The sequence below is a fragment of the Odontomachus brunneus genome, unplaced genomic scaffold (assembly GCF_010583005.1).
Source record: "Odontomachus brunneus isolate Ranch 3 - 2012 unplaced genomic scaffold, Obru_v1 Obru_scaffold_019, whole genome shotgun sequence".
NCBI classification, from domain to species: Eukaryota; Metazoa; Arthropoda; class Insecta; order Hymenoptera; family Formicidae; genus Odontomachus; species Odontomachus brunneus.
In genome coordinates, this window is record NW_022639469.1 from 1180096 (window position 1) to 1206159 (window position 26064).

Here is a 26064-nt window from a genome sequence, read left to right on the forward strand (position 1 = left end):
TCTCTCTCTCTCTCTCTCTCTCTCTCTCTCTCTCTCTCTCTCTCTCTCTACTTTCACCTCGGATCCTGGCCCGGTTCTGCGAGGATCGCGGCGTTCTTCCTGGCGCGGCATCGGTTGTTGTTGTCGACGCGGCAAATCTGCGTTGCTATCTGCGATTTAACTGCGACGCTCACCTCGTAAATAAACGCGTCGCCGGTACCGGGCGGTCGGCACATCGTCGTTCCGGCAAATGGAGATATTATGCGGACCTCCCGGCCTGCCGGCTCCGATACTGGAGCGCGAAAAATCGCACGGCCGAGCGCGGAGGACAGGCAGACAAGCGGGAACGATCGGGCGCGATTTTCCGTTAAAGCCTCCGCACAGCCGCGGCCGCATCGTCGGATCGCGTGGTAAACCCGACGAAATATTTGCGCGCGAATACTTCCACGGGAGCGTACCTGAGCAGGCGGAAGCGCCGTGGAGCGCGCACACGTGCGCGCGCGATGGGGGTGCCGGCGCGACTCGCGAGTAAGTACCCCCCGATAGACCGTAAACAGCGGAATTTACTTACGCGCTGAAATTCTTTTACACGCGCCCCGTGCGCCCTGTTACTTATGCGCTCGGCCGGCACCCCGAAGCGGACGGTAAATCCGGCACCGGCTTGCTGTACTTCCCTCCACCGTGCCGTACAAAACGCTTAATAAGTGACGAAAGGATCAGCGGGGTTCATCACGGGACCGCCGATCGAAGATGTCAACGAACGACGCGAGCTGCGCTCTTCACGAGAAAGGACAGAACGGTATAGGCCATTTCTGACGTTGAGACGTAGAGATAATATTGGCAAATCATGCGCGTGATGTGTCGTTTAAGATTATGGATTGTAGAAACGTACTCTCGAAAGTGAATGTTTCTGATGGTATCAGTAAAAGGAATATTTCACCGGCGATCAGTGAATATATTCACCGGTTTTCAGTGGAAGCATTTCCACTTTACTACTCTATCTTGTATTTTATTGATTTTGACTGTTTTGACTAATGAAATTTCAATATAAAATCTGTAGTACACATATTCGCTATTATACGTCGTGTCAAATCCAACTTTTCGCGTTTGTGGCGATGGAATTAACGGCCTGCATTCGCGATTTGCGTGTGCAAATTGCATCAATAATACAAACTAGTCGATACTGTTAACTGATCTTTTCAGCGGGATTTCTGTCTGATTGCAGTGCTATGCTTATGACTGAAGCACCAGTTATAAGCACTTCCATGAAGGAAATACGCTGATTATACTTTGGAGAGTAGAGAAATTGTCGAGATGCGCGGTATTCTTGAGAATATTTTTTCAAGCGACACGGCGTCAGACGGAGACATCGATACTCGCGTTTAGCGGCCGCGTCAGGTTTGCGAGGTGCACGTACGTACACATGACGGAAGAGTCGTCTTCCTGGACCGTTTTGTCGTCGCGAGACATCGCGAGGCAGCGCACGCTGCCACGCTGGGTAACGCGAAAAACGGTCACGTGTCTCGCACGCGCACGTGCTATCGCGAATACACATTTCAGATTCTGAGTAAGAATAAATGTCTCGCGCTCGCGGCGGCGCCTGCATTACCATCGATTTCGTGGCTCGATTTACAATTTTTTTCGCGAACGTGGCTTGGCGCCACGTCGAATTATTTCCACGATTTCGGACACTTCGTGTGTCGCTGTCAATTGCGGGGACAAAAATACATCTCGATACTCCGGTCGTATCTTCGCGAGGTCGCGTCAAACCCATTCGAACGCCGAGCGCTCTCCTAAGCCCGTGTGTATTTTCAGAATTGCGCTGGTAAGTGTACGACGGAAACGTCACTCTGAATTGTTCCACTCTGCAGACATTGTTCTTCAGATAGAGGTCGCGTTTACGTCACGGAAATATAAATGAGACGTTTGCAGTTATGACATCGCGGTGAACGCAAGACGCCCTCAAAATATCGTCTAATATTTTAATAGAACACTTTCAGGGCAAATTAGTCGAAAATTTCAATAGAAAAATGTTCAAGATAACTTTCAAGCAATCAAATTCAGCTTGTAACTTCATTTGATAAATAATTTTACGAATAACCAGAGATTCTAGTATTGACAGAATATAGCTATAATTATTTGTCACAGTGGCGTAGCCAGAAAAATGTTTCAGGGAGGGCTGTACTTTTTATTTTTGACGAGTAAAAAAATGAAACAATTCGAAACAATTTTTCTTACACTTAGCGTAACCCAGAAAATTAATTTCTGGGGGCTGCAGCTCCCTTAGCCCCCCCTGGCTACGCCACTGATTTGTCAGTTAACTGATTTGTGACGGACTATGAATGCCGACTTGAACCTCGACTCGGATACATCTTCGATAATTTCGTCAAATATCCATAAAAATCTGGTCGAAAATCGAAATATCTGGTTATAATAAATGATTTAACATATCTAACAATATATGATGCTTCCCTATCTGTGTCCCAGCATCCTTCTTGGGTCGGCTTCAGCATCCCGACTCAGCATCCCGTTCCTGCTGCTTCAGATACTTTATCGTGGCACTGACACTCGCGCAAACACTACGCGATTTAATCAGAGGAACGCATGTTAATTAATGCGATTTACGACAGACACTTAAATATTCCGAAAATATTTTTATCATCCGCCATAATTGTAACTGATACATATTTACACGGAAGCACGCATCGCTCGCCGATTCAAAACAACACCCGCCGAAATAATAATAAAAATGTACACAACACAATATAAAATCAAAACAGGCGCGACTAAATAACCGAGTGATCACAGTATATAATAAACACTTTGAAAAAATCCTTAATCTTTCACAGATTCACACGTACGTCGCGTATTTTTCGTCCAACAAAATGGTGAAAATATCTAAAAGTCGTTTTACGTTAATCACTAGTCGATCGCAAGTGGACGTATCACTAGTCGCGATACACAATCAGAAACGTCAGTCATCGTACACATGTCGTTTACACGTAATCTAAAGAAGTGCGCGTCGGTCGTCCATTCAAAACACAATACAGCACTTGATTGCGAAAATGTGAAACAAACGGTGCGCCGGGGTGAGAACAAATACGTAAACTAGAATTTCGAGTTCAAATCTGACGTCGATGTCGCGGCTTTAAACGGCTATAACTCTCGAATAAATTGATATAGCGATATGAAAAATCTTTGGCATGCATTTCTGTACGTGTCTACCGCTCTTTCATTGATTATTCAAGACAGTCGAATATTGTGATCCGTTTGTGAGCTGTTCATTATGATAGTTTGTCTATTTAAACGGTAGGTCGATATATCCTTTAAAACGTAGAAAACGTAACAAAGATTAAGGTTCAGTTAACTGGCTAGTTATTCCATTGGACTTGATCAATCGCGTTTGACATTAAGAAGAATTAATCAGAATTAACCAATCACTATTGGGATTTAACCGGTAGTTAAAATTAAACGGATGTTGGAACTAAAAAAGCCGACAAAAAGGTATATCAATCCCCCGTTTAAATAGCCGAGCTTTCATAATGAACAGCTTAAATGGGTCACAATATTCGACTGTCTCGAATAATTAATGAAATACCGGTAGACACATACAGAAATGCATGCCAAAAATTTGTTTCATGTTACTATATCGATTTATTCGGGGGTTATAGCAGTTTAAAGCCGCGGCGTCGACGTCAGATTTGAACTCAAAATTCTAAGTTAACAAGTAGAACAACGTTATCTTAAAGTATTTCATTTTACTATATAAAATTAGGTCATTAATAACTTTATTTTCGGTAAAAAAGTTAAGTTTCTGTTTACTGAAAAGGTTATCTAATGTCCGCCCGAAAGATAACTTTTAATATCCAAAAAGATATCATTTAAATATAAAAGTATCAAGTTGGTACATACAAATTAAATATATATCAAATGATAACTGTAAGATGCGTAAATGAACTAGCTATTAACCAACTGTAAACTGTTATTTAATCGATGTCATATTAATAGAGACGAAATATTGACATTGACTTGTTATCTTATAGATATGTTCCAAAAGTTAATTTAAGAACGTTAACCAATAGGCAACCTGTGTTGGGATTCTGTAACTCGTTATTGGAATTAACGACAGTTTTGTTATCGTTGCGCTGCTTTTCTACGGTACACAACAGCTGCGCAACGATAACGAAACTATCGTTAACTCCAATAACGAGTTACAGAATAGGGCTACTGTTCTACTTGGATACGTACTTGTTCTCGCACCGGCGCACCGCTCGCTCCTAAAGCGCGAAGGTGAATGACCGCGCGGCTGCGACGAGCGAGCGGGCAGACGAGAGGGCGGTGCCGGCGCTTATCTGAGCCGCGGAGTGGGGGTAACGCGCTGTCGCATTCCGCGCACGTGACTCCCCACACAGTCGCGCTCCGCATTCCATTCACTCGTCACGTAGATCCACGTGGAGCCGCTCGCTACACCGACAGCGCCGAATAATCTAGAGCGCGGATCGATAAAAACATCAATAATTCCACTCGTAGACGTCGTAACAGGTTGAAACAAAGTTCATTTAACGGGGAAAATTACCACGCATTCGACGAACATAAAATTTTCCCGTCTTTCTGTCTAGTTTTTCTACGGAATCGGCATTGAATAGTATAATCATATAAGTATGAAAGACATTGATTTTTGTATTAAAGTCAACATTAATTATTGCTTTATGCTACAAACCAATAGGATATCTTGATTCGGATCGTGCGAAGCGTTAGCTTTATGTTTTTGACGGACATAATGCAATTTAAAAGAAAAGTGAAATAGTAAACTATCTAGTAGTGAATATTTTTTGCTTTAACGTCGAAGTTTAAATAACTAACAAATTTAGAGACTCGGTAGTTGTCCCTGTTTAATAACTAACACGTCTTAGCTGCCACAGTCATATTTATTTTAGCTCGACTAATCCTTTTTCTGCGCGTACCATATTTCGCTTTCCTTATATTTTAAAAAGAAATATATCATAAGAACGGGAAAGAGAGATTCTTGTATCTTTAATATTTTCTTATCTATTAGCTTCGTATTCCCGATTCATCATAATCGAGCAATCTCTTTCTATTGTACTATAACTAATTAAGAAAACTACTTTGTTTCAGATCTGTGGCAGAGCTTATGGGACTGCGTTGCAAAGATAGCTGGAGTTCCAGAATGCAGATGCCGTATCGGAGGATCCGGTTCGGGCCAAGCATGGTCGGCTCGAAGGTACTTTCACAGACTTATTCTCTATATTTTTTCCTTTAACCCTTTGCGATCGAAAGCTGAGATATAGTTGTCAGAATAAAAATCGTTGAATTACGATCCCAAAAGGTTATTCCGATCTGTTCACGCGCATCTTTGTTGAGCCAAAATCAAATCTAATATGCAAATTGTCTTTTTGTTCTAGATCTGTAAGCTGAATGTGGCCGACCTTGAGCTCCGACATTTTGGTAAGTGAGAAAAGTGGATTCAATAATTGAAAGGTGAAAGGGAACAAATATTTTAGCTGACGACTATTTATAAATCTCGTTTGAATAAATCAATGCGATTTAGTTTGCTAAATTTTTGCATGCTTTTGGGTTTTTACATTGTAAGAAATATATTGATCCAAACAATTAGGGAATCACTTGTTTGAATGTATGCATTATATATTTCGAACATTAAATACTTCTTTCTCAAATATATATCCACAAAATTTTTATATTCAATAATTCTTCTTATATTCAATATTTCTTCAAATATGGTATTTTGACGAAGTCTTTCGTATAATGTAAGCTGTATTATACGCTGTATAATTATTCAACAGAACTATACATATCTGTATGATTCCCTAATTATTTTGAACAATATACAATGTGCATCTTCAAAATTGCACCACCCCCTAGAGCTCTATGCTCGCGTCGAATTAACTTTCGTGACCGCGGAATTATTAGTTTTCTCAATTTTTCATATGTGCTCTTGCATTGTGGTTATGTTTTACAAAGGAATAGAAATCTCATTAAATTTAGCAAAATTTCGCGAAGGTCGATAACAAGCCGAAATGTTACTATGTAACAGACGAACGGAATTATTTCGTTATCGTATTTTATTCCCAATTTTATTTACGTATAGAGTATCTTGCGCTAAATACGGTAATATGAGTAGTTCGAGAAAAATAATTGGGAATACGAACCAAAAGTTGTTTGTTTGTTTACACGCGAGTATACGATCGTCAAACGGACGAGAAGCCTTGGTCGAGAGAAACTTCAGATAACAACATTAGTTATATTTAGTTATATTTCGTCTATATACGCGGTGATAACTCTTGCAACCGTCGCGATTTCTCGATTTTTATTCCTAGATTTTTATTTTACACATATATACGCTCGCGATTACGTTCTTCGAAGAATATTTATCGTTGAATTAAATTCGGGAAAACACTTTGAAAAAGTGGTCTTCGCAAAAATATTGCGGAGTAATCTTCGCAAAAGATTGCGGAGTAATCTTCGCAAAAGAATTGCGGAGCTGTCTTCGCAGAAGAATTGCGGAGCTGTCTTCGCAAAAGAATTGCGGAGCTGTCTTCACAAAACAATTGTGGAGCAGTCTTCGTGAAAGTATCGCGAAGCAGTTTTCGCGAGGCGATCTTCGCTGAGGAATCGCGAAGTCATCGTGCGTGAAAAACTCACACCGCTATCGATTATTTTGGTCGCGTACGGTTGATTGACTTCGCGATCGGCCATTGGTTCGCGATTTTTTGCACGCGATTCGTGATTCGCAAGTGTATCTCCGCAGCGTCAGATTTCGCGATTTTTTACACGCGATTATCTATTTCGCGAGTATTTCTATGACGTTGGAATTTATCGCGCCGCGAGTGTGTTCCGCGAAATTGCCGAGAATCCGCTCTACTTCGATGAATATTCGTTAATCGAATTAACAAATTTCAGCCGTCATTAATGAACGAATTTATAGATTCCATCTCGACATAAATCAAATTATGTTTTACCGCCGTTTCGTTAAATATTCGTTAAGCGCCGTTAAAACGCGAATATCAATCGCGCCGTGAGTGCCCTGAAGTGTAGGGAAGCGCAATCGACGCGGGACATCGCGGGATCCCGGATGAGGCTTGTTGGGTAACCTGGCTGGTTGGACGTCATTGAACAACGCGCAATCTCGACGCGAAATGGTGAGTGCTGAATTTCAACACTCACAGAGTGTCATATAATGTAGTGCATGAAAAATCGCATTGATTATCAACGTGGAAAATGATATTTTAATGGCACACTTCCTGAAGCTTGAAGTCGAAATTTTTTTTTATTTTTGCAAAATAAACGCAATATCATCGCGATATCACTACTCTGGTCAATTGTAACTTGGAAACAGCTGTAATTTCGATATTTCAAAATGATCGCATTCAAAATAAATCGCATTGAAAATTTCCAACATCTCTCTGTTGAACTTCAGAATGTGTTATTGAAATATTACGCCAGAATCGCGCAGATATTTTTCATACATGTTCGTCGTATTCTTATATATTTTATGTGCTGATCACACTGTCAAATATCCATATAAAATTGTCTATTATTGATATCACATGTCATACTGATACATGATTATATAAATATCTATGATCTATATAAACATTTGATATATACATACTCTTTTAAAGTGAATCAATAAATAGCCACTGATATCAGTTATAAGTATAGCACTGAGCACTTTCAGTGCAACATTTATAACTGCAAATCAGTGTATATTCACTGTTTTTGGTGACGTTTCACTGATTTATTTTAAGAGAATATATCGTCTATTAAGTTTCTCGCATAAAACTAAAAAGTAAGCAAAATGAGAAGGAGTATTGAAAGCACAGCAGAGATAGCTTTTCACTTTTTTCCAATCGTTATTACAAGAGCGGCGATTTCCTATGCGACAATAGCGATATTACGCGAAAGAATCGCGAATCGTAGGGGCTGCTTTATTATATGACGCGCGTGAGTTTCATGATCTCGCAGGGCGCATTTCCACGAAAGAGGGTAAATTCTGCGAGATAGTTCTCGCAGGGGGATGTAGGAAATCAATAGCGTTGCTAGGGCTGGTCGGAGAGCATGGGACGATGATGCTTTTAAAGCATCCAGGGAGCTCCGACGGCGCGGAGTACTCCGATGCGCGCTTGCAAATTATTCCCCTCGAATCTTCCTTTCGGCGAATAAATTTTTCGCGTCGGAGACAGTCATAATGGAGCGCAGTTTATCGTATTTTCGCCACGTCGTGGAATACGTCCGCTGGAAAAAATATTTCTCGCCGATACGCCAATAAAATATTAACGTCGACTGTGTAAACCGTAATATCGTGTCCGCTAACAGCGGGATTTTCAATTACTGATAGAATAACATAGAAAGAGAATATGTCGTCAATTTGGTAAAGTGTCTGCTTGTATCCATTGCCACCTCTCAGCACATTTATTTTTCGGATAAACGACCGCCGTAAACGCCGCGATCAGTTTCGCGAGACAAATATTAAACAGTTCGATTAGCGTTATGACACGGAAAAAAAGAGCTTATCTGTTCCGCCCACAAGCGGCTAGATATTTCTCGAGTGTCATCGTTCGCGCAACACCAGCCGCGAAATATGAAAAACGACTTTAATCTCAAGCCAAACTGCGGATTCAGGGGTGACTCGTGTGTCACACGCGGGAGGGTGGGTGACAGGAAGCGAAGGCCAGAGATCGTCGAGTACCCATTTACGATTTCAATTTTCCCTTTCAATCCCCGACACATGAAATCTATCGCGTCGCGAATTGCCCGCGACTCTCCGGTCGGACAAATCGCGGTAACAGTCCAGAAGGAAGAGAATATCTCGAGGAATCTTGCAGGATTTGCGCGGATAGACGAGAAACGATCCGCCCCGGCACAAACCAAAAATATTTGCGCCCGAAAACAAACATCAATTACTCGCGGTTAGGTACGTCGCGGAGAGGGGAACGGGGGAGGGGGGAGGAAGGGGGCGACGGCGATAATCCGAGGCTTCCCTGCGGATCCTATTTGGCTCGCAGCTGCCCCATCGGCTCATTGATTTCGGTTAATCCGGGCAGGAAGGATCACAATAGGCGACACCGCGTGGCTGCACGTATAGAGACGACACATATGCGTTCGCAAAATGACGTCACGCCGTCGCATTCGCAATACACCCGCATACGGGGAGTAAATCACCGTCGCGTCGACTCCGAGGGAGGGAGAGGGAGAGAGAAAGGTGAAAGGTTCCCGTGGACGCGTGTGACGAAGCGACCCGCGATGCATTCTCGTGGAACTCGACCGAGACAAACCCCTTGGAAAGCAATGCACCTGCTTCTGACGTCAGATTTTCGGCGACTCGAACGAGACGCTTCGAGTCTCGCTCACTCCAGACCCGCGCCGTCGAGGTCATGCACCTTCCCTTCGCGAAACAAAAAAGCATGTTTTCGAGCTTTCAACGCCCCTGCGACGGCTATGCGGCCCTGAACCCCGAGTCGTAAATTACGGTGAAAACGATCGTCATAGTTATCCCCTGAACGTTCGGAATTAGATGTATTTACCTTAGGCCCCGAGTCTGAGTTTAGGTGCTCGAGCGAGTCTAACTATTTCATTTCGACGTTTATGAGGAAATTACGCCCGGTAACGCCCGACTGCCGGTAATCTCGCGCCATTTTACAGCCTTGCCGTAAAGCAATGTTCTACGAGACCCAGCCGACGTGCGGTGGCTGGCGGCGATCGCTGAACGTCTCTTGATTTATCGCGACCGGCTCCGACGTGCGTTTATTAATTTCTGCGACACAAAATGTCGCGCGCTCGCCTTAGCCGGGCTCTCGGTGATCGGCTCGCAAATTTTCCGTGTAGTTCATCGCGATCGTTACTTTCTACTCCAAGTTTTGATATTCTCACACGTATAAGGTTGTTGCATTTTTAAGAATTATAGAAAGATGTACTTAGCGTTCGAATAGGCGTCAAGAAAACGGCACCTGTTTCTATCTCGGCTGACGAGACAACCGCGATCGCGTGAGTCTTCATCGTCTCTCTCGCAAAAGATTAACAGACACCTCGGCGGATGTCTCGCGAAACTTATCAAATCGATAGCCATTTCCGGACACTCTCCCCTCCTCTTTCGAATGTCATCAATTCTTTGTTCTCTGAAGTATCACTCAAATATTGATAATGGGCGAAAAACGTCAAGTCCAATCGCCAATGGATACGAGAGCCTTCCGCCGCGATCCTCCCTCGCCCTCTCCGCCCGCAGGGAAATTGATTCTCCTTTCAGAGGGTGATTCTGTTTACAAGCGCCGAAGGGAGAGGGGAAGCGACGTCGGGGATGGCGGGTTGATTACTACGCTCGACGAGTGAGACAGAACAAAAGGGGGAGGCCCGGGCCTTTGACGCGAAGTGGATGCTCGAGGAGGTCTTGGTGCGTCGTCCTATGCGCGTTTGCTCACGTGCCATGCACCCCGTTTTTCCAATTCTTTCTGCTCTCCCCTCCGGACGCGGCGCGCAGGTTGCCGTTTGATTCCGCGGCGGCGTTTTCATCCCGCTGCAACTTCACCCCCGTCCACGTCGTCGCACCCTCTCGTCGGCCGCGCAACAAAGCGCAGGCTGCTTTTCCGCTCTTCCGTGTTGGGCGTTTACCAACCGCTTGCGAATACGAAACGCGAAGCCCGACAGGCTCAAATTGCCCCGCGAGAATCGCAACGAATTCGCGAATCAGTGCGGAAAGGGAGATCGCGGCGAACTCGCGAACTCCGCGTCAAACACTGACCAATGATGAGGAATCTGATCATTTCCGACCGATCGAGCCGCGCAGCCGAATTGAAACGTATAAAACACTTTAAAGATACGATACACACATCTCAGTTTGCAATATCTCCCCCCGGCTCTCTTTTTCTACGCATTCCCGAGCGATCCCGTATATACTCCGAGGAACCTCTCCGTCGCGGACGACGCGAGTCAGAAGAAGTGTCGCAAAAAAAGGGTTCGACGGTACCGTTGCCCCGAAACTGTAGCACGGCGTGTCTCATTCAGCGAGACTCACGGCTCAGCAGGTGATTACCTCTTCGAAATTAAGCAGGCACCGCTTGTTTTCTTCGTCCCTTTTTTTTCATTTATTCTTGATCGATTGGTCGCACTTTTTTGCTCGGCTTGATTAAAAGTGCGCCGTGTCGCGCGTTTCGGACAACAAACCGCGCGATATTGAACGAATAGGGAGCCCGGCTCGGTACCGTTCGATCATTACGAACACACCGACGAATAGCTCGCGTCGATCGATGTGATCGGAGATATCGAACACAGCGGCGCGAACGAGAGATCTCCGGTGATCATTACCTTCGATCGCATCCGCGCGGCAGATTAGAACATCGCGAGCAAATGGAGTCGGGAGAAAATCAATTTGTAGCGTGTGCGTGCACGACGGGAAGAAAACTGACACTTCCTTCTCTCTCTTTCTCGCTTTTTTCTCAAGCGGTACACAAGCCTGACGTAGCGGCGTTAGCGGGAATCGATACACTTAGCGTACGCGGCTGAATAACAATTATTGGTATCATCGACAACACCTTGTGCGTAACGCGCAACGTGGGATAATACACGCGTGTTCCGAGGCCAGCCGAGCACGAGGGCTACAATTTTACAATAAACTCATCTGCAAGGTTGCTAACCGTTAAACTGGCCTGTTTCACCCGACAATTACGCGGCGCAGCGTAATTCGACGTTATTATGCACGCGTGGTTGAATAGGAATGAACGCGAAGAAATAAGAGGGAGAAAAATGAAGGAGAAAAAAAAAAGAAGCGAGGGAATACAACAGGGGGACGGTATTTCTCGATAGTCCTCCTTCTCTTCGCGAGAGATTTACATTTCGCGAGACTAAACGAAAGAATGAGCGAAGGAAGCAAGGAGAGGAAAAACGAACGAGACGAATACTCTCGTGGCATTGAACGTCTTAATTCGATCGAAACGCTGTCACTGATCGAGCGCTCTCGTAACGACCTCGGGAGTAATTAAATCTCATTTAGCGGCGCGCAACGGCACTCGCTGGAGCGAGTTTCCTACATTCCTCTTTCGCACCTTCTTCCGTCCCGATTGCCGTCGGTATGGCCTCTTTTTGCGCTCTCGAAACCTCGCGATTAATTCGAGAGTTCGACTGGATGCCGCCACGTCTTTCTCTTCCTCCTTCTGCTGCTGCTGCTTTACTCGATGCCGCGCAAAGTGCAGAGAAACGTCGCGGGCCTCTCGCCGCGATCGCACCGCTAATATTCCCGGCGTGAGTCACGGGTCACGGACGAATTCCTTCCTGCGCTGCTAACGATCGACAACATTAACCGCGCCGTTTAAACGTCGACGGCCGGCGTCTCATTGTGCTCCGTGTAGCCGTGTGCAGCACGTCCGCGAAATTCGCACGATATTCATGCGACTGCGGAATTTACTATCGCCTTAATGCCGGTAAATTACACGCGCGCGAGTAATCGCCGAGGGATCTGCTTTCCCGCGACGTTTTGCATCGCCTCTTCTACTACCGCCGCTGCCGTCGCGGAGAGTGTCGACTCTCGTGTAGAGGATTTCATAAAATCGAGTTAGAGCTGCGCAGCAATTCTTCACGAAACAATGCGCGGACGTATCCGCCCGCGCGAGTTTATGCGCGCATTTGCATTTTTATGATTTCACAGAAGAGGAACGCGCGGGCAAACGTCACGACGAATATACGACGATTTAGCGCCCGTGCGCGCAACAGCATACTTCGAGCAGCCGTCTAATGTGTTTCCATGCGTGTTTCGCAACTCCCGGTAAAAATTGAAACCTCATCGTCGCGATTCATGCGATTAATGCGCGCCAATCCCGTGAGCTCACGCGAAATTAGGCAAGACGACGATGACGGCGATGACGTCGCGTCGCTCCTCGGAAGATTCCTTCCTGCTGCGGTTCGTTCGGATCGGTGCTTCCCCACCCCGCTCGGTCTTCCCGCGGCCTGATAAATGAGAAATTCCCAGCGCCGATTTTCCTCCGCCGTATCGATCAAAGCAAGGAGTTCACGAACCCCGCGCCGCGCTGCGCGGGCGCGGACGCGCGCACGGCGCGGCCGTAACGTCATTACGAGAAACGCGATACCAGCACGAGAAAATTACGGGGAATTTTTCCAGGGTGCACCAGCACGAAACCGTACGTGCGAGTGCCGCTGGCCCGTGTGCGCCGCGATGTTGTTTACCCGCAAATTCCTACGTACACGCGCCCCACGTATGCACACGCGTGCACGGTTTACGTGGGTGTATGCACGCGGTCACGTTTGAAACGCTCACCCGAGCAGGGGATCCCGCAGATACGAATCTGCGAAGACGTACGGAACGCCTCGCGAACTCGCAAAGAGTACAGAAGTGATTCGCTTCCTCTCCGCCGAACGCTAATATCAGCCTTCAGTTCCGATCTTGATCGGAAAGTCCTAGGAAAGAATGTCAGGAAAAAGAGCGAATACGTGCTTAGGAAGCGCAAACGTGCGCGGCTGCGCGCTCGAGCGTGCAGCATGGGAACGCAGGAAAAATGGCTTTTCATCAGAGCCGACGTCGTGTCGGATCGCAACGAAAGTATGAGCCGAAGTGTTAGAAAAAAGTCAAGAAAAAAGAAAATTACCAACCGGTTCCGGGAATACTGAAAAATTTTACCAAGCTCAGCGAGCAAACGACGAAGTTTCGTCACAGGACACGCGGTCAGTCACCTTCATTCCTTTCTTTTTTTTTCCCACGTGTATTTTAATCAGTTCAAAATGAAGCTAGCGTTCAGTGGCTATTGACTTTTTGCCGCGTGTTATTTCTGGCTCGATTTAGTGTGTTATTTAATCTAGTTGACGCAGCGTTTTCTAATAGATCGCGACACGGACAGCGAGCTTGGCCAGCCCTGCAACGGTATTTTTGGCGGGATCTTTTTGTAGCGCTCTCTCTCTCTCTCTCTCCCTTTTTCCTCTCTCTTTACTCTACTCTCTCTCTCTCTCTGGTCATTACCGATACCTACCTCTTCCACCCGGGTGCGACAGTGGAATGAGCTCTATATATGAATTAAGCCATTATACTCGGTACCCCATGGGGTCCTCTATAGATTATCGATCCGATCACACGGCTCGTTCGTTTTAAAAAGTACACAGCCCGCTTTCCACCCGTCCACGATCCTCTACGCGCCATCGGCCGCGGTCACTTGACCCCAAACTCGATTATCGTCGATAACGACGTTACACGCCAGCGTTGCCGTGTACCCGACGCCCTTGAGCTATTATATTTTGGATAGTTATTCAGCGTTAAATCGTGCGTCGCGCTTACGTGCGATGCGGCAATCTGAAAAGTGCTCGCTCAGTGGCTCGACGAGGACGAAGCAAAGGGCGATCCCGAGTCGAAACAGCCCTAGACTTTAGACCTAGACTTGCTAACGTCTGAAGGATTATGTGTAATACACATGACAAGTGAAATCCTACTTAGCGCCTCTGAGTGGCAGAAAACGCAAAATATGCCACTTGTAAGTCTTAAAGAAGAATCTACAAGTCTCGGCAAAGCTAGTATATTAAGTAGAATCAATAGAGATTGTGATATAGATTTCAGAATACCAAAATATGCGTTAGATAAAATATTGAGGTCGAAAGTAAAATCAAAATTTCGGCTCGCTGCACAAAAACATACGGAACATCGATTTTTCGTTCAGACCTACGACAACCACGGTCGAAAAAGATGGCGCGATTATTGATTTGCACTTCCTGAGTAAGCTCCGAAACATTGTTTTCGCGCCGAATCCAGCCGGCGCAGATTCTTCAAAAGCCTTATTCCCCATGACGCGACTGTGGGGAGGGTGACTTTGTGCGAATCGGATACGGGCATCGGATATTGAGAACATTCGAATCGAATTGGAATCCAATCAATACAGAAACCTCTCTCCCCAAGTGAACTCTGACTTAATATAATATACAGCACTATGTGCCACTAGAACTCTCATTCATATTTGAGAAACGTCACAGAAAATGTCGAAATATAAAAAAATTCGCAAAAAGAAGTCGTTTCGCACACAAAGAGAGAATATCAATTCTTTTTTTTCATATACATTCTGTTTAATTCAACTATATTTCTAGTACTGCAGGAATTAACCGTCAGTAAAGTTTTCATCTAATGCCTTGCCAAGGAACATAATAAATTACGTTAGGAACATAGCAAATCTTTTAATAACGCATTTTTTAAGGTATGAATATTAAATTTAAAAAATGAATTACTGCGGAATTGTTTCTCGCTTACGAAATGTTGTAGTAGTTTTCACTGTAAAATTTTCTCTGTGCATTTGTCGCATCGCGATAACTCAAGAGGCGTTCGGTAGTTTAGGGAGACTCTGTACAGAAAAATCGCTGAATGGCGTCCTGGCTAGGCCGTCGCTCGACTTTTAGATGAGTGATCCTTGGAGTGCGACACGGGCGAACGTTGCACGAGATCGACGTGCCAGCTACGCCTTGCCAACGATATAAGAATCTTCGCATTCTACCCGACTTCTATTTTTATCGGCTAGTCCGCGACGCGACGTTACACCGGCCAACGCACGACCGTTGTTTCCACGTTCCAGCGAAGAGAGTTGGCACGCGCTCGGAAAAAATTGCCAGGAGGTAGGTCTGAAGCGGTCCGTATTTCGTCGGGATATACTCGACTGGAATCGCTTCTGGGCCACGAGAAAGAAGCCACCCCTTCTCTGATTAAAGCGCCAACATTCGGCACGTGATGCGTGACAGACGTTTATTAACGAGAACGCGCGTGGGAAAGTCGCGCGATTACGGCGGTCGTCGAGGCACATCGCGAGAGAATTCGTGTAATGTATTAAAATGGATACTTCTGCCGCGGTAAGAGCAGGTCTTAATGGCGTGGATAAACAAGTAATTAGAGGCACATTACCAACAGACGCAACGCCTTAATTATGCCGGCGGCATCGCGGGCAACGATGCGCCTGTTCGCTCGCTCGCGCGATCGCGGTAATTTCGTTAGAAATCCCTGTTCTGGATTTTCCAGCGTCTACCTCGGAATGTATGCTAATGCCCGATGGGTAACCGATTATTCATGTCTCGGGGGGGTTCCGCGGTAAAATCATTCCGTGAATGTCTTAATGAAGATAAACTGGGGAAGAACGACGTGAGCGGAAATAGCGACGAGCTGTGCTTGCGGTTTCAGCCGCGCTTGTGAAAGTGTCTCCGTTCCTCGGAATAAGGAAAACGAGACTTTCGGCAGAAGAAGTCGTGCTTCCGTGCACGTACGAATAACATTACATGTCGTCGCGATTCGGTGACTAACTCCGACTGGATCGCGATTGTATCGATCGATCGGTGAAGCTTCGTAGGAAATAATAGCGGCGCGACGCGTGATTAATGACTGCGGCCACCCTCGGCGCAAATTCAAGTCCCACGACGTCGGTTCATAATTTAGGAAAGTCTTCCGTCGCGGAAGAGACGACACCCTCGTCATCGCGCACCCCTGAAGTGACGCGTCCGCGCGACAGATGGGTCGGCGCCCCCTGTTAGATCTCGCCGAGGCATATCACACGTAATAGGCGTCGCGGCTACCGCGGCAGTGCATCGCACGCCGCAGCCGTGAACTTGCTGCGCGTAACACTTTGGCGCGCGAGCACGCGGCCTTACCACGTTCCACGGCAATCCCGATCGGATTAGACGCACCGTTGGCGAGCGCAATGTGTCTCGCATATTACCGTCACGCTTGGCCGATCCTGTGCCTTCGTGGCGCCAACCTGGTTGCTCCCTTTCCCTCCTTTCTCTCCTACTCTTCGCGCACTCGTCCTCCCGCGCATCATCCTCCCTCGCGCGCCACGAGCGCTCTCGTTGCGCTTTTCTCGATTACGGCGCGTACGGATAACGTACGGAGGAATAAGAGAGACCGACCCTCGGCCCTGATAACGAACGATAGGAATTTAAATGAGCCCGGCATGCATGCCCAGTCGCATTCTTCCGCCGTTCCGCTTCTCTCGCGCCGGCTCCAAGGGTTCTCTTGCGAACTGTGAAAATTGCCTCGCGCGACCACTTCGATCCACTATGAGGCCGCTCCGCGCCCCCTCATGTCTCCATATTGAAATGTTTCATTAACGGCTTTATCGTCCGCAAAAAGAGATCACTTCCGTGGTCCCTTTCTCTTTATTTCCCTTTCGTGCGCGGCGTATACACAGGCGTAGTATTAAAGGAACGCACGTCACGGGAGAATGTGATTGAGTTTTATCGATGTGTGGTGTCACCATGAACAAAGTCGGACGACAGCACGACGAGTGAGATCAAGAAGCGACACGTAAAGAGAACTGAATGAATGAGGTATCGCGGAAGAGGCGGAGAGCGTACAAGTGTACGGTTATTGTCGTTTGCTCCTAAACGTTCCGCGAGCGATGACTTACGCGCCTTAAATCGTCGACACCGCGGGTCTCCGGAAATCCGAGAGGTCGGTAGGTAGCCTCGGTGCGACCGGCAATTCGTGCCACAAAATTACCGTCGCCGTTAATACACCGTTGGTGATTTATTCGCGAGTCCTTGCCGGCCTAACGAGAATTCTACGTGTTAACCGTAGAAATACACCGCCGCCACCGGTAGAAACCTGTCATTCTTATTACGACACGGAACCCCGACCTGGCGCGAAGGGAGGGGGGATAAAGGGAAAGGGAAAAGAGGGAGCGAGAGAAAACGAGGAAGAGGCAGCGGTCGTAGAAGCGCGGAGATGTGCGGCCCTTTCCGAAGGGAACGCGCCGTACCTGTCGGCTGAAATCCTATTTCCATCGTGAACTTTACGACCCGCCTGCACCGTCGCCCATTGACGAATAAATCACTCTTGCCGGCGAGGCGGCCTCTCTTCGAGGCTTACGCGGACGACGGGGAGGGCTGGTGGAAGCGAGAGAGTAAAATAGAAAGAGAAAGAGAGAGAGGGAGAGGGATAGAGAGTCAAAAGCCGAGAGGACGAAGCGGAGGAGGGAATTCGATTAGATGGAGCCGTCTTCCGCTCGACTTAGGCTTCCTCCCGCCTTTCGATCTAGTAGCCCTTCCGCAGAGATTCGCCATGCACGAAGGACCTTTGATCACACAGACACAGACACACACATACACATATCAAAGGAGCGAGTAACTAAATCTTACCCGGATTCGTCGCGGTGAATCCGTATCGCGCAACGAAACGTCATTCGAGAGAATATCGGGGCGGGGGAAACGTTTCCCGATCCATCTCGTTCTTCATCTCGTCGTGGCGATATACAAGTCGTGATTCGCAGCTAATGAAGACTGAGGCGTATCTGAGCCGTTTGACGGGATGAAATCTCAGCGGCCTCGGGCGATCCTCGATACTTTAAGCTCTTGTGCAAATTCGAACGCGTTTTCTCTCGTATCACCGTCGATATAATCCCGACTCGCGCCGTATTTCCGCGGGCGAAACTGCTCGCACAGACCGGGCTATAATTGTCCCGGCCTATAATTGTATCGCTTCGCGGATCAATACCGCCGAGTGGCGCGTAACGATCTCAACAAGCCAAACTCTAGAGAGTGCAATCCATTCCCGTAGTTGTTTCTTTTTGGCGAAACCGTCAACATTCCGCGACATAACAACCGATGACTCGGTCTTTGGCTTTTTTCGCTTCCTCTCTTTTGGGGAACACCGTTATAATTCGGGGCGAGAGCCGGATTCAACGCGAGTACCGGTGCTCGCCAAACGACCGGGGAACAATTTCGTCACTAGGATATGTCCGTTTCGGGCGGTATATCCGGAGACATAGTCGCAGACGCGAGCGTGCACACACCTACGAACACGAGATTCCACGAGCGTCGGTGTGTCCTAGTCAAGGTTGACCGGAGCGCAGCGACGAGCGCCGTCACGCTCGAGGAGTCTCGTTTCCCAATTCGGTTTTTGCCGTGTCGCCCAGTTCCTTCAGCGCGCCAACAGCTGTTGGACAAATGATATCGACAGGCTATTCGCGGCGCATAGAACGTACGTAATCCCCCGTTCGTGGATTTCGAGGTTAGTAGGCGAAGAAAGACGAGAAGAAGAGGAGGAAGAGGAAGAGTTGATCGAGAGAGGGCGAAATTTCTTTCGAAATTGGCAAGTTCAATGCGACGCGTTGACGCGAAAAAGCATCTCGCAACTGCCGTTGAAAAGCAGAAATATAAGAAACACCCTAGACCCTTTTACGTAAAATTCCATGTACAATGCTTATCCCGTTTACTGACTAATCATTAATAATCGTTAACGTTTTCTGATCCCGCGGACGGGGAACATTTGCAATGTGGATTCTGTTGGGACGTAGCCGAGGTGTATACGCTGCTCAAGGTGTTAACGTGTAGCTTCGCGGCGCTAACAATGGGCTAACTGTTACCACGAGAAAGATTTCTACGCTTCTCATTGCCTCTCCTCATCTTCCTTGTACTCGACGACTCTAAACCATATAAAGATACACCACGTACACAACGTACGACGTGCCTATTCTTCCCTCGCTCCTTCCGCTTCTCTTTCCTTGTATGCTACTTCATTTTCCTCTCTCATGCTGACGGTCCGTCCGAGCGTTCATCTCATGGGACACGATCCATACAATAATCTGAAAACGCGGAGTTTCCCCTCGGAGAAAGATGAAGTCGAGCGCTCGAAAAACAAATTTAATCGCCTTCCGTCGAGCGTACGAACGACAATCGCGCACTTCGGGAGACGTAACAGAAGGTTTGAAACAACGAGATTTATCGGTGAACAACGGAAGATGGATCGTCATGCTTTCACCCCGCGAGGATTATCCGCGGAATCTTTATAGACAACTTCGGAAACAGTCGACATCGCAGTCGGAGATATCGAGCGCTTCTGGTCCGCAATTTATCCCGCGAACCCCGTCACGAACGTAAAGCATCGCTTCTACTCTCGAATCGCGACATCTCGGCGAAGCGCCGAAACCCGTCGCGTTCATTAATCAACCTGCCCCCTGCCCGGGGAGAGAAAAAGTCCAGGAAGACGGCACGAGGAAGAGCCGCGCCGCGAAAAAAGGGCCAAGTGGATCGCCGACGACGAAGATCCGAGCGCTCGCGTACACGTCGTGATACGGCCGTCCGAGGAGGCTGTCGCGCGTCAAACGCGTAAGTCGGGTGCAGGAAGACGGGACGTCAAGAACGTTCGGCGAATACCAACGGCTCATTTACCAATTTTCGGGGGGAGGGGGAAAGAGAAAGAAAGAGAGAGAGCCGCGCGACGTGTACGAACCGCGAGAAAAAGCGAGAGGCGAAGAGAAAGGCACGCACGTGAAGCGAGAAGGAGAGAGAAAGAAAGCGCGAGTAGCAAAAAGGAAGAAGAGAACGAGTACCCTTCTTGACTTCCCTACGTACTCCGCAGGGTCTTTGATTCGCGGTGACGCGGTATAAATAGAAACCTGCTCCCTCTACAGGCCGAACCACTCACGGGCTCCTCGGCCCCCCGTTCTCCTCTCGCCCTCCTATCTCACCTCAGTCCGTCTCACCTCACTTCACCTCACCTCACCTCACCACACCTCAGTCCGTCTCACCTTATCTCAACTCACCTCACCACACCTCACCGCGCCGTGTCCTCTCCTGCTCATCTTCTTCTTCTTCTCCTTCTTCTCATACTCCTCGCCCTCTTCAGGGTTCTTGCAGGACCCTGCCCTGCGCGCTCCTCCCGTTCACTTCGCTCGAGGTAACCTGTTATTTCAGGATTGCGAATCGCTGGGTGTTTTTGCGGGTCTCCCGGCGCACGGCACTATAAATATCAAAGTCTCTTCTCCTGCTCGCGGCTGTTCGTCGACGACGACGACGGCGACGAGGAGGAGGAGGAGGAGGAGGAGGATGCGGCAGGACGCATACCACCATTTCGTCTTCTCTCTTCCCAGAAAAGCGACGAGGCGCCTTTTCACGGCATCTGTCGCGCGGCTGCACAACCCCCGTAATTAAATAGGATCCCTGCGCCGACGGTTCCGCGGTCCCGCGTCTATGGTATGCACAGTGTATACCCCGTGTGTGTGCACACGCGTCATGGGACGACATCGTGCGCCCGCGCGAGATGATACGCTTCCTTCCGCAGGATCCAATCGGCCAGTATCCTTGGGAAGATTCCTCCACGGCGCGAATTCTTCGAGTCACGAAGATCCGCGTAGGATCGTGAGGATCGTCTTCGTGACTTCGAGGAGTTTCTTTGCGGGCCACGATTGCCGGTAATGAGCGGAGCAATTATTTTAATGCCGGCCGGGGTATTACGTAAATATTCGTAAAGGCGACGTTTATTCAGCCGCGTCTCTTGTCCTGTCGCATCTACATCGCGTATAGAGTTACACAGGCGACAGAGGGGAGCGACGCTCCCCCTTCTGGTAATACCATCCCTCGTGACTTTCCGACCACGTGTGCGGCTGAGATACACCGGGCTGAAACGGAAATGTGCATATGTGACTTGCTCCGTTTCGTTCCCTCAGTATCAACGGGTTGAGACGGATAAGAAATTTCGCGTGCAATCTCCGTCGACGAGAAGAACACTTGGTGTCTGCAGGAGCGCTCGGGAAAAAGCGTTTTCCGATTCACCCCTAATGCACGTCGGGAGGGGGCCGTAATTGCTGCGATTAGGTCCGATCGGTATCGTATCCGACGGCCCTCTTAGGTTCGCCCTCTCTCCATCCACCCTCCCGCTAAGCACTCGGCATCAGCCGTAAGAAACATCGCGATCCCCATTGGTATTCCGCTGGTGTCGCCGTGAGTAGCCCTGATTCTAGACGTAATTCACGGAATTCTCGTTTCGGACAGACCAAGAGAGGCCCTCTGTCTCGGCACGCCGGATGCATTCGTGATCAGGCCGCGACGTATACACACGAAAATTCCGGAGAATGCGGATGTTGATTTTCCGATCGGCCGCGCCGATCGAATCTTCATGCATTTATTCAGCCGGCGTATGCGCCGCGAGCACGCCCGTACGAGCGGGCTGATAACCGGACCCTCTAACCCGGCCACCGAAATTAATTGGCATTTTAATCTGGCGATAAGGACGTGCCACCGGCCGCTCATTTATCTTGCGTTGCCGGCCGATTTACTCCGCCGCCGATTAATTTATTTCAGCGCGCGCGGCGGACGAGCGGCGAGAAGAGCCTCTCGATTAATTGCTCCGGCCCCGGTCTTTCACCCCTGCGACTTTAATGAAAGACCCCGTGTCTGCAGGGTATACCTCTATAGGATATATTGTCGCAAACTTGTGACGGCGCGCGCCGTCACTGAAGTGTTATTTAGTCGCCGACACGAGCTCCTTCACGAAGTTCATTAAGCAGCGAGAACGATACCGATCTGAGAGACGACGGAGAGTGAGTTTTAGAGAAGGGTGAGAAGAAAATTCGAAAAATTCTCAACTCCGAGCGGAGAATCTGTAACAACTTGCCCGTCGCGACAGCACCTGCCGTGTGCCATCGTCGCCGTGCGCGAAGGCTGCTTCTAACTCTTTTGGCGAAACTATCGTAAGCTAAGACGGTCGATCAATTTTCGATACTCTTCTGTGGGTTTTATCAAATATTAAGGCATATGGAGATAAAAAAATTATTCAATAACAAATTAACAAATCTAATGTGTAAAGTAAAATGTCTGTCTAAATGTTTCCAATTAACTCCTAATAACTCTTTGATTAATCCGAGCATTTGGTGCAAATTTTGCATAGTTACTTTCTAAGATCTTGCAGAAGATATAAGCTACTTGAAACCTGAGCATTTCATCCCTTTCTCCTGATTTCATATCCTTGACACTTTGTTATAATTTAAGTTTAGATGTTATGGAGCTGGTAAATTCCCCATACCCTTTAATATTTGATAAAAACCGCGCGAGAGAGTGTGAAGAACAGATCGAGTACCGGCTACTGGATGTTTCAGCCAATTAACGAAGACTCGTTTACAAGTATGATTTAGTATTCCGCTTTGTGCTATTTCCGTCTCTTTCCCTCTACATATCTGGACGCTTTGTAATCGTGCTCCGAGTCGGCGATTCTCGCGTTCCACCTGGACGAGACCACGCCGGCGAGTCGGCGCTGCGAGGATCGATTAACCGTTAGCTTGCATCCCGGTTATGTCTCTGCGTGGGTCGAGCGTGAGATTAATCGGGTCCTCCTTTGTCTCAATGAACCACCCGCCGCTCTCGCGGATAGCATCGTCGATACGTCGATAGCGGGCCTCTATACGGCGACCGTCACCGTATCGCGATACCGTCCGAACAATTTCTCAGAGTGATCCCGCCGCTGTGTATCGTCGTTATTCGCGCGCGTTCCTCCTCCCTTCTCCTCTCCGACGCAAGTGACATCGCCAAGACGTTGCGCGAGTTGCCCTCCACGACAACAACGATGACAATACCTCGCTCCATTGATCTAGATCCATTTACCTAGTTTCCTGGAAACGTCAGTGACGACAACAACGGCACTCGTTCACGAACGATAACCACTGTCTCCGCTGTCCCGTCGCGACAGGTACCGAGTTCCAGAAGGCACCGCGACCCGTAATGTGCTTTACTGTGCGCAGGAGAAAAAAAGGGAACCGCTAGTCCGTTGGCCCCTATCTAACTGGTACATCGTTTTCGAACCGTTCGCCAGATTCCACACGAGATTAGGCCCGGCGAGCGAGGTCGCGGCCGCGACCACGCGGCCTTTCGCTAAGTTACCGGACACCATATCCCGATGCAACGTGTTACCCGCGCTTCCGGTACCGCTTTAGTCCCGCTGTGGTCAAGACCAGACTCGATCCGTCTCTCTTTATTTCCCCTTTTATCTCTCTTCCTCTCTCTTTCTCTCTGTCTCCCGACCCGCACGGTACTCGTTTCGGTGCTAATTGAGTCCTTGAAATGGAATCTAAGATCGGTATTCATAGGCAGATCTTGTCCCAGACAATACAAATGTCCAAAATCGAGTCATAAGACATCTTTAGGATAAACTTGTCCTTAAGACATCTTTAAGACAATATCTTATAAACTTGTTTTAAAGATGTCTTATGTCCCGATTTTGGATATTGTGCTGCCTGGATGTGTATTTAAGATCGTCTTAAGTTCATCTTTAGATGCATCGCAATCAATGAAACGTTCCATACAGCATCTGAAAGTGAACTTGAGACGAACTCAAATATAAGATCCAACTACACATGAATGCCGCCCTAAATCTGTCACTTACGCAAAGTCATGGATCGTTCGTAAGAGCGAGCTATAGCAACGGCTATGTCGCAAGCTGAAAATAATTATTCAAACCAGCGGTTACGCGATTCGTTTCCGGGCTGTGAGTGAAATCGACGCTACGCAAGGATATGAGAACGAAGGCCCGATCGCAGCTGAAACGCTCTATGCTCGAGTTGTTCCACGAGGGCGAACGAGGCGGTAATTAAAGCGGTAATTCTGAGTAACACAGTTTCACGTAGCGAGAGTCAATTAACGGGCAACTTTGTGTAGAATAACCAAGGCGAGCGCAATCGATTTGCTCGGTAAGTTCCCAATCAATCGATAGATTCGTCGAGAACCGACGGTCGGTTCTCCGCGCGATAACACGCGCGATGTGAAGTGCCGTCGGCTCTTTCGAAATCGAATCAAGACGGAAATGTAGCTCCAGGCAATCCTCTCTCTCTCTCTCCCGATCTTCCGGAATTAAACAAACCTACCGCGCGTCTCGCGCTGTCGCTGGCCGCCTTCGCAAAACGAATTAATCTCGATAGCCGACTTAATTAGATTCCTCTTTCTTCGCGTGGCTGACTCGCAGTGGCAGTCTCTCCACAGAGACTGGTTAAATTGCTATCATTATTGTAAAAATTTTGGATAACCGATTATCCCCGTTGGCGAGAAGGAGGGCTCGCCACAACGTCCACTTCCATTCGTCGCGCCGTACGACATCACGGACAGAGGAGACTAATAAGGGTGGCAATCGCGCACATAACGTGGGGTTGTTTCGACACGGCGCGAATAAACCAATGTGATGTATTGTAGGGCTATAATCTCCAGCGATCGCGTGCACGCCTAGTGATAAAGGGTGCCATGAGAGCTCGTGAAAGCGTCGTGTACAAACACTCACTCGCTCACACATGCATACACGCACACACACGCGTGCATACAGACAGCGCACAAAAAGCGCTCGGACCATCCCTTGTGTCTGAGCAGCAGCTTTCGTCGCGTCGTCGGCAAAAAATCCAGATCGCGATTAGAGGAGCCATTCTAAACAAGGTAGACCATTAGGCCGGCGCGATGCGCACGATTAATAAACATGTGTGCTCAATTAATAGTGCAGTCCGCACGGCGAATTTCGTGGCTTCGTAGGAATCGGTAGTGCGAACACATGCGATTTCTGGAAGGTTTTCGAGATGGTCTACGGTCTACGTGAAATGAAGTCTCGTCTTCGTCGGTAAAAAGCGTCTTCCTTGAATTAAAATCGGCCGGCGCGGCAAAGAGTGTGGGAGGGGTTGCGCCAAAAAATGACCAAGTTGTCGTCGTCTTCTTCTTCTTCTTCTTCTTCTTCATTATCATCATCCGAACGGTAGACGCTTCGATCAACTCAAAGCCAATTTTCCCCGAAGAAGATCGGCCGTTACCGTAACCCTAACCGTGTTCCGCGTACAAGTCGATCTTCTCGGTACTCATTTCTCGACGTCCTTCGTGCGTCCGCGTAATAATTTTCAAATTTAATCGACATATCGCAACCAACCAACCTACCATCGAACCACCGCGCGCGGAAATAGAGGAAGATTTCCTTATTCGTCTCTCTCTCTCTCTCTCTCTCTCTCTCTCTCTCTCTCTCGAACGCGGCCGGCGGCGCTTCGTGCAGGCAATTAATTGCAAATTAATTTCGGCGCCCACGCACAAAGCGCCTCGAGCCGTTATGCCAATCAGATTTAATCTATCGCCCGTCGCTCGCCCTCAATGAAAAACCCACAGCTCGCGGCTGAGTCCGCCGCAGGATTTCCTCCGTTCATTATTGACTCGTCGATAATTGATATCCCGTCGCGATGTATCCGCGTTGTATTGTATTCGCGCGTATACGACGAAAAATCGCGGAAGAAGGGAGCGGCTGTCGTCGGCTCTTGATATTTTTTTGCGAAACGACGAAGCTTCGCGTCCACGGAGTAGACG

The 26064-nt window shown here is 48.0% G+C and overlaps 1 protein-coding gene across 2 annotated transcripts in view; it reads left to right on the forward strand.

Moving 5' to 3' along the window:
- Positions 1–5143: 5143 nt before the first annotated feature.
- LOC116841922 overlaps positions 5144–26064 on the forward strand; it is an 86990-nt gene continuing 66069 nt past the window's right edge. For both annotated transcript variants that reach the window (XM_032810412.1, XM_032810411.1), the window contains exons 1-2: positions 5144–5221; positions 5403–5445. In XM_032810412.1, coding sequence (XP_032666303.1) covers positions 5168–5221; positions 5403–5445 — 97 coding nt within the window. In that variant the 5' untranslated portion in view covers positions 5144–5167. The remainder of the gene's footprint in view (positions 5222–5402; positions 5446–26064) is intronic.